General features: G+C 43.3%; 1 protein-coding gene across 1 annotated transcript in view; it reads right to left on the bottom strand.

Annotated features, from left to right (window-relative positions):
- lmbr1 (limb development membrane protein 1) overlaps positions 1 to 17,442 on the bottom strand; it is a 52,785-nt gene that overhangs the window by 3,642 nt on the left and 31,701 nt on the right. Inside the window, exons 11-16 of the mRNA XM_064941885.1 lie at positions 17,100 to 17,176; positions 16,446 to 16,523; positions 12,332 to 12,405; positions 11,834 to 11,924; positions 11,108 to 11,174; positions 2,231 to 2,392 (exon numbers count right to left, since the gene is read on the bottom strand). Coding sequence (XP_064797957.1) covers positions 2,231 to 2,392; positions 11,108 to 11,174; positions 11,834 to 11,924; positions 12,332 to 12,405; positions 16,446 to 16,523; positions 17,100 to 17,176 — 549 coding nt within the window. The remainder of the gene's footprint in view (positions 1 to 2,230; positions 2,393 to 11,107; positions 11,175 to 11,833; positions 11,925 to 12,331; positions 12,406 to 16,445; positions 16,524 to 17,099; positions 17,177 to 17,442) is intronic.

Below are 17,442 nucleotides of genomic sequence, written 5' to 3' on the forward strand. Positions count from 1 at the left end.
ATGATGGCCGCTGAAGTTTCCAAGATTAAACCTGTCAAATCTTTTCGAAAGACGCGAAACGACACTTAGCATTTTTTTCTTTGATTGACTAAACTGACAAGACGCTCTGTGTTTAGCCAAGAAGACAGCAAGCTAGCTATTTGCTGTAGTTAATAGCTAGCTTAAATTGCTGATATTTTTCCTGACAGGTCAAAGTGTGCCCTGTTTCTGGCGTATGTATTCTATGATACTTGTCTGCTGAAACACTGATACAAAACGACCAAACAACTTGGTTTCAAAAGTTTTATCAAGTCATTGCACAGAGACATCGTTACCGTAGAAACAGTCAACCAACCATCTTATTATTTTTTTTATCTTTAGAAAGCTTAGAAAAAAATTATACGACTGTCTGGTTTTGTCTCATCTCTGCTTATGACGGTTGTTGTATCTGTACCAGGCCTTCAACCTCTGGACTCTAAGCCCTGTCTAAGCCGGGGGAGGGTTCTTAGCGAACATATGGAATTGTTTTTAAAAAATGGTCATACCAAGGATTATTTAGCCCTTTGATTTTGACATTTAAGACCCCTGGAGGTATCAACAAATATATATTGGATGAAACATAGAATTTGGAGTTACTGCTATTAGCCAATAGAAATGCGCAGAGTAACCGAGTGTCCAAAGAAAAGTCCCCCAAAAAATCTAAAGGAAGTTTATTCTATCTCAGCGATAGAAGAGCAGGATTTTTTTCATGTATTTATCCCCTTATTTTAGCCATTAAACTACCTCCATATATACTTCCATAAAAAAAAGTTAAACGGGTACTGGGGACCTTCAGATGAGTCCAAGTCCGGCTGGCCGACCAGCCAGACGGACCTAGACATTTTCATAATTTGTGAGACTCAGCTTTTTTGAGTTTTTTTGGCACCCTAGAGCAAAACGGAGAACACCACTGTGTTCTTGAGAGTCATCTTTCAATAGAGTTTGTAAGCCAAACTGGTCAGACGCAACATACGATTTTGTGAGAAAAACGATTTTCGGGATGTCTCATGGTCTGACAAACACCGCTGTAGCTCTGCCACCTTTCACTGCAGGAGGTATCGGCGGATGGAGTTGATTGAGACAGCCCACGCAAAAAAAAAATCATGTCTCCAGCTTAGACAGATTTTTATGGAGATTCTTGTGTTATGTTAATTATATTTAAATCTGGGCGCGACCACTGTAGGCTATGGGTTAAGTACGAGACACACCATGAGTCGAGGATGACCCCTAAGTTCCTAACCTCCTTTTTACTAGTGCAAGGTGACCAAGTTTTCTGTCCCCTCTGGACTCTTAAGCCAAATCACCAGATCCTCAGTCTTGTCTTCCTTCAAATGTACCAAGTTGTTGGACATTAAATGTATTAAGGCTCCCAAAAACAACTAACCTATCAGTTGATAGCATTAGGGTCATCTGGTGCTGCACATATATCTAGCTGCATGTCATCTGCATAGCTATGAAGGTGTAACATGTCTAGCGAGAACAAAAGAGTACCAAGAATAGATCCTTGAGGGACTCCACAGGTGATATCTGCTCTCCCTGATACATACTTCCCCAGGCAGATTGGGATCAAACCAGTTTAGCACAGTATCAGAAAGACCAAACCATTTCTCCAGACTACCAGTTCTATCAATATCTTATGGTCAAAAGTATCAAAAATGGCATTTAAATCAAAGACTCTGTACAGGTGGAGGATTTCAAATGCTCTTTCATTTATGGAAAACTAGCTCAACGGTGGGAGGCTGAGTTATGGGACAATCTGGTTCAGGACTGCACTGCAATGCCATAGCTTATGTTAACCATTTCTACAAGGAAATATAACGCAAACTCCTCACATTTAGACGATGAAGCCTGGCTGAGCAAGTCTGCCGCCGGGGCTGGATAAAGTAAGAAATTAACAACTGAAAACAATATCCTTGGATTTTTCTAGATGTCTGTAATAATCTTTGAGAAATGGGCTTGCCTTTCTTTTCATACAACTTTATTATAGATAGCAATATGTTCTTAAATAACACATAAATTAACCTGTAAGCAATCAATTGTTGAAAACAGTGTCCTCGGATTGTTCTCATTGCCTGTATTAATCTATGACTAGGCTTAATTATTGTAAAAAGCAATGCATTCTTTAAGAACACCGGTAACTCAATGAACCAGTCAGTTTGTAATTTCTGCTTTGTTTGACATGAACATGAGTATATGAATATAAAGATGTTACCTAATGCTTTCAAGAGTTCCTCTCTGATCGCTGAGGTGAACTTCCGGACTAGGCAGAGGGTAGTTACCACGGCAAACAGCAAGTTGTACGACAGGACGATATAGAAGTTTCCCAGCCAATTGAATCTCCCAAAGTCTCCAAGAAGGTCAAACCTGGTGATACCTGTGAAGTGTTAAGATATTAAATAAAAGACCACCAGATGCAATGTTCTTCCATTTGAGTGGATGGATTTCATGAACACAAAACAATCTACTATATCATGATGATTTTGAGATACTGGAACATAGGGGTTTCTCATGAAACGCAACATTATTTTGCACACTGATAATTCTACATCATTTGCTAGGTTTCCATCTAAATTGGCGACATATTTCATGTGAATATTCTCAAATCTGCACATTTTCACACCAGAGATGTTTCCATCAAACTGACTTGTTGTGGATAAAAGACTACATGCATGATGACGTAGTGCTCATTAAAATATATATTTTTTTGCGATTCAATTCCAATGTACCGAACAACAAATACAAAAGTTGTTATTCTGTTCATTGGTTTCCATCTCATTTTTCATCTCTACCGACGGTTTCATCGAACACTAAATAGCGAACTTAACCAATCTGGTTTTGGCGCATGCTCTCTAGACAAGAGTACACAGATAAGATGAGATACGCATAAGAGAAATATCATTTTACTTGATAATTGGAAGCCAAACACCGATCATCATGTCACCAGAATTCAAATAGCAGCATTCGCGCAATATTTAGCCTATTGGAAATGTCCATGGTCACCGTGCACTTGACCACCATATGAAGTGCATCATAACTTGTTTCATCTGCCTATAAAAACTTGTCCTGCTTTTCCACATCGTGGTTGTAGGCCTATACGTAATGATGGTTATTATATCAATATGTGCACGTAAAGGTGTTTCAACTGCCATTTCTTGCATAATACATTTTACAGACAAAAATATTTCCTATTTCCACCAGCCTTGGAAACCTGGTTACTGACACCAGCTCTTACCCCTGGTTGAGTTATCTGTCAAACTAATGTGTAATGTAGGCCTATCAATATTCTAGGATTCCCATTGAGATGTAGTGATGAGCAGCATTACATGATTGGACTTTATTGATGGACTGAAAACCAAGAGGAATCAATACAAACACAGGGCAAACATCTGGAGGGAAAAATATAGCTTGATTCTTTCCCAGAGACCGGCACTAAATATACAGTGGGGCAAAAAAGTATTTAGTCAGCCACCAATTGTGCAAGTTCTCCCACTTAAAAAGATGAGAGGCCTGTAATTTTCATCATTGGTACACTTCAACTATGACAGACAAAATGAGAAAAAAACCCAGAAAATCACATTGTAGGATTTTTAAGGAATTTATTTGTAAATTATGGTGGAAAATGAATATTTGGTCAATAACAAAAATTTCAATACTTTGTTATATACCCTTTGTTGGCAATGACAGAGGTCAAACATTTTCTGTAAGTCTTAACAAGGTTTTCACACACTGTTGCTGGTATTTTGGCCCATTCCTCCATGCAGATCTCCTCTAGAGCAGTGATGTTTTGGGGCTGTTGCTGGGCAACACGGACTTTCAACTCCCTCCAAAGATTTTCTATGGGGTTGAGATCTGGGGACTGGCTAGGCCACTCTCCAGGACCTTGAAATGCTTCTTACAAAGCCACTCCTTCGTTGCCCGGGCGGTGTGTTTGGGATCATGCTGAAAGACCCAGCCACGTTTCATCTTCAATGCCCTTGCTGATGGAAGGAGGTTTTCACTAAAAATCTCACGATACATGGCCCCATTCATTCTTTCCTTTACACGGATCAGTCGTCCTGGTCCATTTGCAGAAGAACAGCCCCAAAACATGATGTTTCCACCCCCATGCTTCACAGTAGGTATGGTGTTCTTTGGATGCAACTCAGCATTCTTTGTCCGCCAAACACGACGAGTTGAGTTTTTACCAAAAAGTTATATTTGGGTTTCATCTGACCATATGACATTCTCCCAATCTTTTTATTGGATCATCCAAATGCTCTCTAGCAAACTTCAGAAGGGCCTGGACATGTACTGGCTTAAGCAGGGGGACACGTCTGGCACTGCAGGATTTGAGTCCCTGGCGGCATAGTGTGTTACTGATGGTAGGCTTTGTTACTTTGGTCCCAGCTCTCTGCGGGTCATTCACTAGGTCCCCCCATGTGGTTCTGAGATTTTTGCTCACCGTTCTTGTGATCATTTGGACCCCACGGGGTGAGATCTTGCGTGGAGCCCCAGATCGAGGGAGATTATCAGTGGTCTTGTATGTCTTCCATTTCCTAATAATTGCTCCTACAGTTGATTTCTTCAAACCAAGCTGCTTACCTTTTGCAGATTCAGTCTTCCCAGCCTGGTGCAGGTCTACAATTTTGTTTCTAGTGTCCTTTGACAGCTCTTTGGTCTTGGCCATCGTGGAGTTTGGAGTGTGACTGTTTGAGGTTGTGGACAGGTGTCTTTTATACTGATAACAAGTTCAAACAGGTGCCATTAATACAGGTAACGAGTGGAGGACAGAGGAACCTCTTAAAGAAGAAGTTACAGGTCTGTGAGAGGCAGAAATCTTGCTTGTTTGTAGGTGACCAAATACTTATTTTCCACCATAATTTGCAAATAAATTCATTAAAAATCCTACAATGTGGTTTTCTGGATTTTTTTTCTCATTTTGTCTGTCATAGTTGAAGTGTACCTATGATGAAAATTACAGGCCTCATCTTTTTTAAGTGGGAGAACTTGCACAATTGGTGGCTGACTAAATACTTTTTTGCCCCACTGTACATGTTCTTTTTTCCCCAAACACCTTTGGCAAGACGATCACTGTGTTTATAAGCACAAACCCTTCCCTTTCCACGACTGCATGGGGTTTCAGTGAATTAACTATTTAAGAATGCCTGTTCTTTCGGCAGTTGAGGCACTTTGGAAAGTGTCTCTCTTCAATAAGCCAACTCTTTCAACAGGCAAGAAAGGCCAAATTGAAAGAAGGGCTTATACCCCAAAACCATTTGATGTACACTGCATATTAAGATACTCAGGCTATGACGGATCCAGGATAGACAAACCCTTTATGTAACGGATTTAGCAGCCAATGCCACTCTTCCTGAGAAAAGGTCATTTTCATTGTCTGACGGATTACATATTATTCCTTTCATAGGAAACGGTTTTGTTAGTTGGACCTTGGACAATTTGTTAGCGTGTAAAAACCGAGTGGGGGAAAAAAAGAAAGAAATGAGCAACACCCCAGGCATCATGGTTATCAATGAGACCACCGTCACCTGCACACATACACCTGAGTCAACTGCTCTGAAGTACACATATCTAATTCAAACAGTAAACAAGCAGAATCTTGTAGGTTTCCGCTGTAGCCAAGATTGTGCAACTCATGGCGGGCAGGTCTGACCCCCTGCCGAGAGGGAATCCTCCATTCAGGCCACTCGGAGACATTCACGCCATGTCTCATCTGAGTCCGTGGAAGCTGCTGAGGGGAGGACGGCTAATAATAATGGTTGGAATGGAGTCAATGGAATGGTATGAACCACATGGAAACCACAACTTTGATGTGTTTGATACCATTCCATTGAATCCATTCCAAACATTATTATGAGCCGTCCTCCCCTCAGCAGCCTCCACTGGTCTCAGTGTATGCTTAGTATGAATCATAAACAGAACAACGCCTAAACTTCATTAGAACTTCACAAAAACGACTTGTAGACTTCACAATGATATTATTGCTGGCAAAAATGCTCATCCCTGAGATAATAGGGCCAGGTAGCCACTTCCTCCTGTCCTCTATGTGGCTGTGCACACCTCTGGGTTATTCTGATGAGGAATTCATGTGAGACCTGCTGCAGACAGTGCCAGTGCATGGTGAGGTTGATTCTCTCCTTCATCTATCTCTTCAGCACTGACAGAGACAGAAGAGTGTCTGTTTATTTATCCCCCCCATATAGCACATTCTGTTGGTTGAAAGGATTTTATATAATAATTTCAATTGAAAAACTCATTTTGTGTATCAATTCATAAACCATGTGCTATTTTTCAACTTGTATAGCACAGCTGTCATTTTTTTGGTCCTTAAATAAAACTGGTATACTTTTTTTCTATAACCAATATGTCTTTAATGCAAGGACAACAAACAAGTTCCTTACCTTCTCCCCCCGTCTCTTCCATTTTTGCAGTAATGATGCAATTAGTTGGTTGTAATTTTGAATAGAGCATACATTTCCATGTATTCTTGTTAGCTGCATTTGTGAGACAACTCCACCAGTCCGATTTATGATATATTTACAAAGATTAAACCGATTTTAACCCCCCCCCAAAAAATATATTTTTTTTTTCATCAATTAGTATATTTCAGTTTAACCGTAATATTTGTTCGGTCTTTTCTGGTGGATTAATCTGAAATAGCAACCAACTTTCTATGGCTTGTTTTAAAAAGTGACATTTTGGAGATCATTTAATTTTCAAACAACCAAATGTGAGATGTTGTAATCTGAATAAAGGGAAAAAGTGCATTCTTGAACACCAGGTGAGCAATTCTTACTAATCTGATAGCGAACCAATTCTGATTTAAGTATAGTTTTGTATGACTGAAACCTTTAGTGACAGATCTAATGCTTTAATATTTAATAGTTTCTGACCTCCAAATTCATATTCATTAAATAAATAGGCCTGTTTAATTTTGTCTGGCTTGCCATTCCAAATTAAATGCAATATTTTTTATTCATATAATTAAAAAAAAACAAGCCGTTAGGTGTAGGCAGGGCCATAGACAAATAGGTAAACTGGGATATGACTAAAATGTTAAAATCAGGATGATTTTTCCACAAATAGACAGGTATTTTCCTTTTCCTTAACAAGATCTTATCTATTTTTGCTAACTTTCTATTAAAAATGTATTGTAAAGAGAATTTCTTTCTTTCGGAATATGAATACCTAGTATGTCCACTTCACCTTTGCTCTCGAGTGGCGCAGCGGTCGAAGGCACTGCATCTCAGTGCTTGAGGCGTCACTAAAGACACCCTGGTTCAAATCCAGGCTGTATCACAACCGGCTATGATTGGGAGTCCCATAGGGCAGTGCACAATTGGCCCAACGTCATCCAGGTTTGGCCGGTGTAGGCCGTCATTGTAAATAAGAATTTGTTCTCAACTGACTTGCCTAGTTAAATAAAGGTTAAATAAATAAATAAATAAAATAAAAACACCATTCTATTGGTAAACGACACGTGAATGTAAAAGTTCTATTTTTGTTGTGATCCAATAAGTAATATAGTAATTTGGTTGTAAGAAAAAATTTGGTTGTAAGAAAAATTATCAAGATCCTCTATTTTTAATTGTACCTTTATTTAACTAGGCAAGACAGTTAAGAACAAATTCTTATTTACCATGACCGCCTAGAGGCCTTGTTCAGGGGCAGAATAACAGATTTTTACATTGTCCAGTCTGGGATTCAATCTAACAACCTTTCATTTACTGGCCCAACGCTCTAACCACTAGGCTACCTGCCACATCTATGGGGCTGTGGAGGGATCCAAATTGTGGATTTAAAAGAAAACATGAATCATCAGCGTACAATGACACCTTTGTTTTTAAGCCCTGGATTTCTAGCCCCTTGATATTATTGTTGGAGCTGAATTTTATAGCTGACATTTCGGTGGCCATAATAAATAGATATACTGATAGTGGACAACCTTGTTTTACTCTGACAGTTTAATACTTTGAGAAATTGCCATTATTTACTATTTTACACCTAGGGTTATTGTACATGACTTTAACCCATTGTATACGAGATTCTCTAAAATGTTAATATTCCAGTCATTCATATATAAATTCCAGTTGTACTTTATCAAAAGCCTTTTCAAAGTCAGCTATGAATGCTAGGCCTGGTTTCCCCGATTTTTCAGTGTTCTATCGTTTCCAGTACTTGTGAAATCATACGGAAAAACCACATGACTTCATGTGGAGAATAGTAAGTGTTTTAGTGCTCTTTAAAAAATAAATAAATAAAAAATTAGTGACACTAACAGGAGGATAATTTACCCTGAGGTGGATTACAATTCTTCAGCGGTAAATATGCTAAACTTATCATTCATTCCTGTGCTTTCTTTCAATGTTCTGAGTGTGAACTAACTCACAGTGCATGCACATAAGTTGTGTGTGCATACATTTTTTATTAAAACACGACAAGCATACCCAATATAGATACATCAACCAACCATTCAATTCATCACATTTAGCTATTCCAAAACTGTCATAGCTCACTGAGGTAATATTTGTGGATTTTTTATTTATTTTTATTCGGTAATGCCTGTGAAACCGCTGCACAACAATTAGATTAGGAGATTGATTGAGTGTCTGTAAAGATGTATTTACAGCCTCTGCAAGCAGTTGGCGAGCATCGAGGGCCTTTAACCAAATTGCCTGTAAAGAGACAGGAAGAGGGGGTGGAGAGGGACCGCAGTCAATACACCATGCCAGTACGGTCAAGCTAAATTAATTTCTAATGCTAAAGGTTTAGATCTCGGGTTTGGTATTAGGAGAAAAGCTGATGGGAAGTAAAGGGGTTCTTGGCATTAGAGGAGACAACACTTACGTCCCAAATGGCACCCTGTTCCTTATATAGTGCACTACTTTTGACCACGACCCATAGGGCTATATGGCATATGTCTAGAGATGATGTAACCCCTCTTAGAAGAACCGGTCTTCCTCTGATCACTCGTTTCACATCAGTAGCATTGTGTGTGTGTGTGTGTGTGTGTGTGTGTGTGTGTGTGGGCCAAGTGGAATCCATCTCGTCTCACCATCCATTCCAAGTAAGATGGATGACGCCGTGGTGATTACATTAACGGATTCATTTTTAATAATACATCCACTAAAATCGGCGGAGAAAGGTGGCTTATGTATTCAATCGACAGATTAAGAATGATAAAAGGACAACTGGAATAGCATCTATGTAATAAATGGTGATTTTCTGAGATGGTTGTACTCCGTTTGATAGTGTGCGCACCAAATGGCACCCTGTTCCTTATATAGTGCGCTACTTTTGCCCAGCCACAGTGTATTATCCCAGGAACAGCAGCCAGGCTGACAGGAGTGACTAGAGTCCTCTTTGCTGCAGTCTCTCACTTTGCTTTTGGGGACACTGCAGATAAAGGTTACACAAACATACATGGGAAGAAAAGTAACTTCTCAATGGGGGCGGGGTTTCTAGTGCATGCCTTCGTCCTTAATGGCACCCAATTCACCATGGTTCAAGTAGTGCACTATGTTGGTAGTAATAGGGCTCGACACGGACCTTTTCACAAGTTGAAAAATGGAGGAGCACACAAAGAAATGGAGGAGCACAATGAAAAATATTTGAGGTAACAAGACGTTGTCTTTGTAGTAATCGTGCAATCATGACGGTCATGAATCTGCGCTCATTGTCCTCTCCATGGCACTCAGGGGCTGCGGTACAGTGAAGTAATCATTGCAACAATTATCATCAGGGCGATTTATTTATTTTCTTTTTCCATAGGCGCACTGGTGCTCCTAAATTACAATTCCTGGTCGCGCCGCAAATATTTAGGCGCATATGCAAGTAAAATATTCACACTTTTGAGCCTGGGAATAGGGTGCCATTTCGGGGGCAGGCTATATCACTCTGATGCTTTCAAACACACACACTTACATAACTGGTCGTTTTTATCCGTCCGTTTCCCCTCCCTGAAATAAAATGTGTTTATGGGACTTTTACCCTTGTCTGGACCCTGACTAACCCTGCCACGGGGGGGAAACAACAGTACAGAGCACTCCCATTTCAGCAGCGTCACATGTCCCAAGGCTCCCTTTCAAGAGAAGCTTAAATAAAACATGGCGTCCGTCCGACAGGAATTCTGTACAAGCAGCGGTTATCACAAAGGCATCAGACCCATTTTCTCCCACATCACCTCAATTCTTAGTGATGTTTGTGTTCATGTCAGTCCTGGGTTCAAATACTTGAAAAATGTCTTTCAAATACGTTGAGAGTTTGCTCGAGTCTGCCTGGAATGCCAGATGGGTAGTATTTACAATTTGGAGACTTTCCTATTGGTTTGTTAAGCCAGGAAAGGATTTTCCCAAACAGTTGAAACCCAAGTCATCGGACTTACTTTGCTTAAATTGACCATGCCCTCCGGTTTTCTCTCTCACAAACACGTTAATATCTTCACAAAATGGCAGAAGGTAACAATGAAGAGTTTCGATTTCCCATAACACACATATCCAAAACTCCATCTCCCCATGTCTTCCTCCGGAGGGCTTTGGATGAGGGTAGCCTTCATACGTTTAATCCATCTCATCTATTCAGCGTCACAGAGCAGAACCTGTTGGTATTTTGCAACGCTCCCTACGACTCACTGTACGCCAACACGCACACAGACGACGCTATTTAAACAGCTGTGGCCTGCTCACTGCGTGTCCATTAGTACCATTGTGAATGCGCTGCTAAACCTGTCATTTCTCCCTCTCTTGCTCCATTCTCTTCTCAAATCGCCATGGCAAACTGTGAAGGAATTGAACTTGTTAACCATAACGGTTTGAAGACGGCAGGGGATGGCTGAAGTTCTCTGACCGGCCCTCATGGTCGTTTACTTAAGACCGGGAATGGGATGGTCACCTCACCTCCCTCCATCACTGCCCTCCAATACGTTCGTCGTGAAATCGATCCAAAGCAGTCCACTAAACACGTACATCTGTGATCACCTAGCGGTTCCATCAACTATGCTGCAGTGAGCTACGTAGGGAACGGGGTGCCATCTGGGACCCCCCCCACCCCAAAATATAAAAAAAAGGTTGAATGAATGGCAGGCGAGACTCACCAAGTGTTCTGGACATGACTGGCAGGGCTGAACTCAGCACCAGGATGGACACACAGCAACCAATGATCTACATAAGGGTGACAGACAGGGTTAGAGTTTAGAACTTTAACTCGTGAACTCGGGTTAACAAATAGATAGGCCGCGATGAAACGCTTGAGTGTGAGAACTGGGAGGGCGAGAATAGCTTCGCAAGTCACACACACACACACACACACACACACACACACACACACACACACACACACACACACACACACACACACACACACACACACCTCTTCAGAGTAAATGGATTCCACATATTGTGCAATTAGTACCTCTGAAGATGCTCATTACCAGGTTCTGCTCCTTTGTGGCTTTCGAGTCCTTTCACCGAGTCGTCCTGGCTAGTTACAAAGCCTCACCGTTCCCCCTGCTCATTACCAAGTGAATGGCTGCCACCGTGGGCTAAACAGAGTACACACACACACACCCCCCCCCCCGATTCTCTCTCACTGAAAATAAGAGCTTGCACGGCGTCCGTGTTTACGCAACACACAAACAAATATTGGGGCGAGAGGTCAACTGAACTATTCAGGTTGAGGGCTGGTGAGGAAGATGCCAGAGGAGAGGAGTGAGAGAGAAAGAATGAAAGCAAGGAAGAGAGAGAGAGAGAAAGCAAGGGCTGAAGAGGATGAAACAAAAGGAGGCCTAAATATATCACCTTCTTCATGTGTGTGTATTTACCGTTGTCATGGTCGTGTCGTCTTTCCTGGGAGTGAGGCCTTCAAACACTCGCAAGCTGTAGAAGCCGACAACGGAGGACACCATCAAATAGCTGTTGCTGAATCAAGGACAAGACATCCTTACGCTTTCGAGACAAAACGCCGTAACATGGACATTTAATGACATTTCAAGTGGTAAGTTGGCACCTTTTCACCAAGGGTAAAGGTGAAAAGAGGTGACGAAACACAACAGAATGTCCCGGGAAGTGTCCGGCTAAGCTACGTCTTAAGTCAACACCACCAGTCCTAGGAATGTCACTGGGGTCACCACGGAGCAGGGGCCCATATGTATCAAGTGTCTTAAGAGTAGGACTGCTGATCTAGGATCAGTTTTGCCTTTACGATCACAATGAACACGATTACATGGCCAGAGAGGACCTGATCCTGGATCAGTACTCCTTACCTGGAGACACTTTATACAGATCTGGCCCCGGTGCAGAGGGGGTCATTAAAAGGATACAACATGAGGACGATCTCCACCACGGCCTGGACGACTCCGAACGTGGACAGTGAGGTGTTCCCAAGTCCCCGATCCTGGAACGACAGAGAGGGAGAGTGTGTTTTGTTAAGGACAACTTAGATAGGATAGAGATGAGGAAAGGAGAGATTGTGCTGAAATAGCAAATGGGCTGGATTCAAATCCCATGCTGCAGGTGGTAGTGACCAACAAGGCTAGACCATAAATCAAATCACCATTCAAAATTAGGATCTCTCATGTCGTTGCGTAGTCAGAAGAACACAAATAAATCATGAGTATAATAATTGTACGTGACAAAGTTAAAGTGAAGTACTTCGTGAGGTTCTATAATCTGTGGGCATGTGATTACAGAAGGAGAAGTTCCGACTTGGTACAAATCAAAGTTCTCTCTTCAACACAGACAGAATCAAAACCGGCTTAGTAATGGACGGAAAGTGATGAAAGAGAAAAATACTCCCTTTTTAAATCACTGTCGATCACACAGCATGTGAACAGGTGTTCAAACAAGCAAAAAAGGCATTGAAGTGCTGACGGTAAAAAAACGTGGAATATTGAAAAAAAACAAAAACAAATACTTTGGCAAACATATCGGATCTTTTCTGCCCTGCCCGTTTGAAGTTTGTGCCGGGAAAGAGATACATCTATATATACACACGCCACTAGCCTCGGCATCTGTGGGATATTTACTTTTGTCAGACTTGGCACCTTAACTGTTTACGTTAACCACTTTTTTACTTCAATCCAATGCTCAATGAGCCGCTTTCTCTGTGTTGGAGCGACACAGCAGAGGAAGACAACCCCTGAGTCCCAAATGGCACCCTATTCCCTTTACAGGGCACTTCACCACGGCCCAAGGGGCTCATTTTCAAAAGCAGTGCATATACCGAGTAGGGCGCCAATTTGGGACACAACCAAAGTCTTTGTCTGCTGTGGTGCACTACTTTGGACCAGGGCCCGTGGGGGCTATTCTCAAAAGTAGTGCATGGTTTACAGAAGATGGTGGCATTTGGGATGCTGGCCTGTCCATTGGAGAGATCTATGCTGTGGCGCACAGTAGCACAGGGACACGTCATTGTTCAGAGTGCTGCATTTCTATCAAGTTGAACACTTCACCAGCGTCACGACGAGGAGCTAGCCGCGACAGCATTCAAACCTTAAAAAATAAATAAAACACTTGTTCATACACTCTGCACACTTGCTCTAACACAAGCGATCACTGGAGCACGCAACACACACACACACACACACACACAAAGAGGAAAAAAAGGGAAGCCTGACAGGTCGTTTCACGCATTTTTATGCAAGTGGCATCTAAAGGAGCTTACTGTGGAGATGTGCTGCAGAGGCCCCCTCAGAGAATTAGCACACAGCATCTGGTGTCATCTATTAATAGTGGAGCGGGAGGGGTTGTGTGTGTGGGAGAGGGAGTGTGTTATGCTTGAGTGTGTCAACGCTATGGGAAAGGTAAACTCTTCAGTGTTACCGTTCTGCCATTTTGTAAAGATATTAACATGTCAAAGTGGCAGGTGTGTGTGTGTGTGTGTGTGTGTGTGTGTGTGTGTGTGTGTGTGTGTGTGTGTGTGTGTGTGTGTGTACGTGGCAGCTTTCTCATTCCGCCTCTCTCCAACCTGGTCTCCTTTGCATTCTAGTGGTGGGTTGGGGCGGGCTGGGGCAGAGGGTAAGGTCGGTGTCGGTCGCAGCCTGCCGCGGCTGGCTCATTCAGACACGCCTTGGTGTGTTTGTTGCTTCTGGGATTAGCGGTGAGCAGCACCTGTGTGCAGGTGAGGTCGTGAGCCCAAGTGCAGAGCGTGTACACACACAGCGGTCGGGGCCCGCTGGGCCCTTCAGGTGTGTCCCGTCCTCCTCCTCCACACTTTGATGTACTTCACATAGTTTTAATGACGGATAATAACAGAAAGAAAAATATATATATATTCTGTGGATTAAGATGTTTTTTTGTTGTTGTTGCAAAGCTGCAGACTGACAAGGAACTTACTGTCATCAGTAGGGTTTACAAAACTCTGGGAACTTTCAATACATTCCCTGGTTTTCTCAAAATCCCAGTTGGAGGATTTTGCGGAACAGGGAGGGAATAAGCAGGAAATCCCGAATCCTCCAACCCGGGATTTCTTGAAAACCAGGGAATTTATTGAAAGTTCCAGGAATTTTGCAACCCGAGTCATCAGTCAAACGTTCAGAGGTATGCGGTGGTGGGGATGTGGGGCTCTGGAGGAAGGTTTCCCTAGGTACAGATCTAGGATCAGCTTCCGCAATTGTAACCTTAAAAAAAATATATATTAAAAAAAAAAAAAAAAATGGGACAATCCACAGTTGCTACATCCATTTTTGGAATTTAGAAATGAATGAAATACACTCAATGAGTCGAACCTAAGAAACCTAAGAATGCCTCGTGAGCTTAGTTCAACTGTCAGACGCCAATCAGAACCCAAAATATGAGCCTGTTTTACTCCAATGAGACAAAAATACGTTTAAAACTATGAATGTGTTTATCTTGGATTGGTCAGTCATTTCATCAATAGCTCTAATGAATTTTAGAGTGGTTACATTTCTTCAGGCCCATCCCTCAGCTTTTTACTAAAACCGTGCGATGCTGTGACGGCCCTAATTTCACAGGGGATGATCCGGCAATAACACACAAAAAAAATAATAATGATTGGTCCTCTTAACACCTGTTCGCCAAGCTGTAAAAGGCCCTGGATCGGCCTCCTCTCCTCTCCTCCCAGGCTGTCTGAGTCAGAGAGAGGTGGAGGATGCTGGAGGTCGGAGCAGCCTGTGGTACTCAGTATGCCGAGTGCCACGCGGTGTTGTGAGGGAGCGAGAGAGGGGAGGGAGGGGTACGGACAAACATCCGCAGTGCCGTTCCATTGTGCTGCTGTGCTCTGCTCCTGGCCCTACGGCTCATTTGACTTTCCCACAGTCTGGAGGTCATGGGCCCTCTCCCCCCCCCCCTTCCATCTTCCTTTCTCCCTGTCCCTTCTCCATCTCTTTATCCCACCTGGCCCAGTCCTCCCGCTCTCCCCCTTTTCCCCCTCCTCCTTCCCCTCTCGCCCTCTTCTCTCTGAGCGCATAGGCGGCGTATGAGGGCATTGGGACGCAACCCCCCCCACCCCGTCGCCGTAGCGATGTGAGATCAGAGGCGTGGCATCCATCCAGCTCATCAAACTCGTAAACCATTTAGCAGTGCTGTGGCTGTCAGGGGGAGGGAGGGAGGACTCAAGCTGCATGACAAGCGTAATTTGGGGGATTTTCAGCGATGCGTCATGCCAAAGAAAATATCTCCTCGATAAAATAATTGGAATGTCGAGGAGGGCAGCCATTCGCCCGCAAGATGAGCCGAGAAATGAGGCAGAAATAAGATACATTTTGTTGCCTTTGTCAGACGAAAGGAAAAAACACACACACACGCACGACACTAGCGCACACGCACACCTCGGTCGTACCAGATGAAACGAGATAAAGAGATTAAGAAAGTACATTGCATGCAAGAGGAGATGCAATCTGGAGGGCCATTAAGCACTCCAGTCAGACAGACCGACTCATGAAAGGAGTTCACCTGGCCTGCCTGGTGCACACAGTACCACAGAGCTACTGACTGAATTCTCACACACACACACACACACACACACACACACACAGAGGAGAGGGTAAATGCAGCTTATTTCACCTGCCGTGGTCACACACACATCACACGTTTCGTCTGTATACCACTGTGAAATGACTTTCAATGAGGAGCAGCACAACAAAAAGGGGATCTGCTACGATAAACATCTGGCCCAGAGCTCTCTCTCCTTTCTTCCCAACATGCACCTGAGCATATCCGGAATTTGATTTATGTCCCCGGCGACTGCCGAGCAGCTTCGCAACGGTCTAGTTTAGTAGCGGCCTGGCTCTGAGTTTATCTGTGTTGTGTGTGTGTGTGTGTGTGTGTGTGTGTGTGTGTGTGTGTGTGTGTGTGTGTGTGTGTGTGTGTGTGTGTGTGTGTGTGTGTGTGTGTGTGTGTGTGTGTGTGAGAAAACGGGCTCCAGTGTGCATCTGTTTAAAAGGGGGGACCAGGAAGTACTCTAGCCAGGCCTACCGTTGATCCCTTTGGCATGGCCGTCTCATCCACCAGCAGATAAAGGATATTCAGCGCCACCAGCAGGACTGAGATGGTCTACGGAGGAAGGGAAGGAGCCGAGAAACAAGAGGGGTTTTAACATGATTAGGTCAAAGACAACACAGAACTAAATCAATAAGTGGTCGTTTTGTCCGTCCCCTGGAATGCGTGTGTTCTGTAAGCGGTTCCACACTTAGCTTGAAGAATCTCGGGCACTTGGGCTCAGCAAACGCACTGTCGCTGTACAACACTGAGCATGCTAAGAGAGGCAGATTACTCTGTGTGTGTTATGTGTGTGTGTGGTTCAATTGAAAGCCCAGCTGTCGCAGCGGTGACTATTTAGCCGAGCCTTTCCTTAAACACGGTCGACAAAAGACACCACACCCTGGGGCTTGATGCTCAGTGCTACAGACGGGGGTCGGGTGGCTCCCTGTTCCCGATACAGTGCACTATTTGGTCCAAAGCAGCGAACCATATTAGGAATATGGGGCCATTTGGGACGTAGACTGAGTTGACCCAGGAATACACCCCCAGCCATCACCAAGGTTTTCTACTTTATATACGCCATGGGTAAACAGGGGGGGGGCTTTAGTGGGACTGACTGGCTGAGGTAGTATCAATGTGAAGACTCACCGTCCCTGTGAGCAGTATTAACATCACAATGGGGTACAGCAGGTTCTTCTCCCATGCAGAGGCTTTCTTCCTCCTCTCTAGGGGAAGGAAGAAGGAAAGGCAGGGGAGAGAAAGAGGATGAGGAGGGGTAGAGAGAGACAGAGAGGAAGAGACAGCGTGCGGAGAGAGAGGTCAGTGTTGAAAAACCACCACATTTGCAGAATTTCTACCTTATATGCAAATACGAGCAACGCCTCAAATCAATCAAGAGCACCCCTCCGCGCCGGTCTGGTAGAAACCGGAAGCATCCGGTTTTCAGGGGGAAAGGAGAGGGGAGGCGGAAGCAAAAACAGACACTTCTGGG

This window comes from Oncorhynchus masou, chromosome 28, assembly GCF_036934945.1.
Source record: "Oncorhynchus masou masou isolate Uvic2021 chromosome 28, UVic_Omas_1.1, whole genome shotgun sequence".
Taxonomy (NCBI): Eukaryota; Metazoa; Chordata; class Actinopteri; order Salmoniformes; family Salmonidae; genus Oncorhynchus; species Oncorhynchus masou.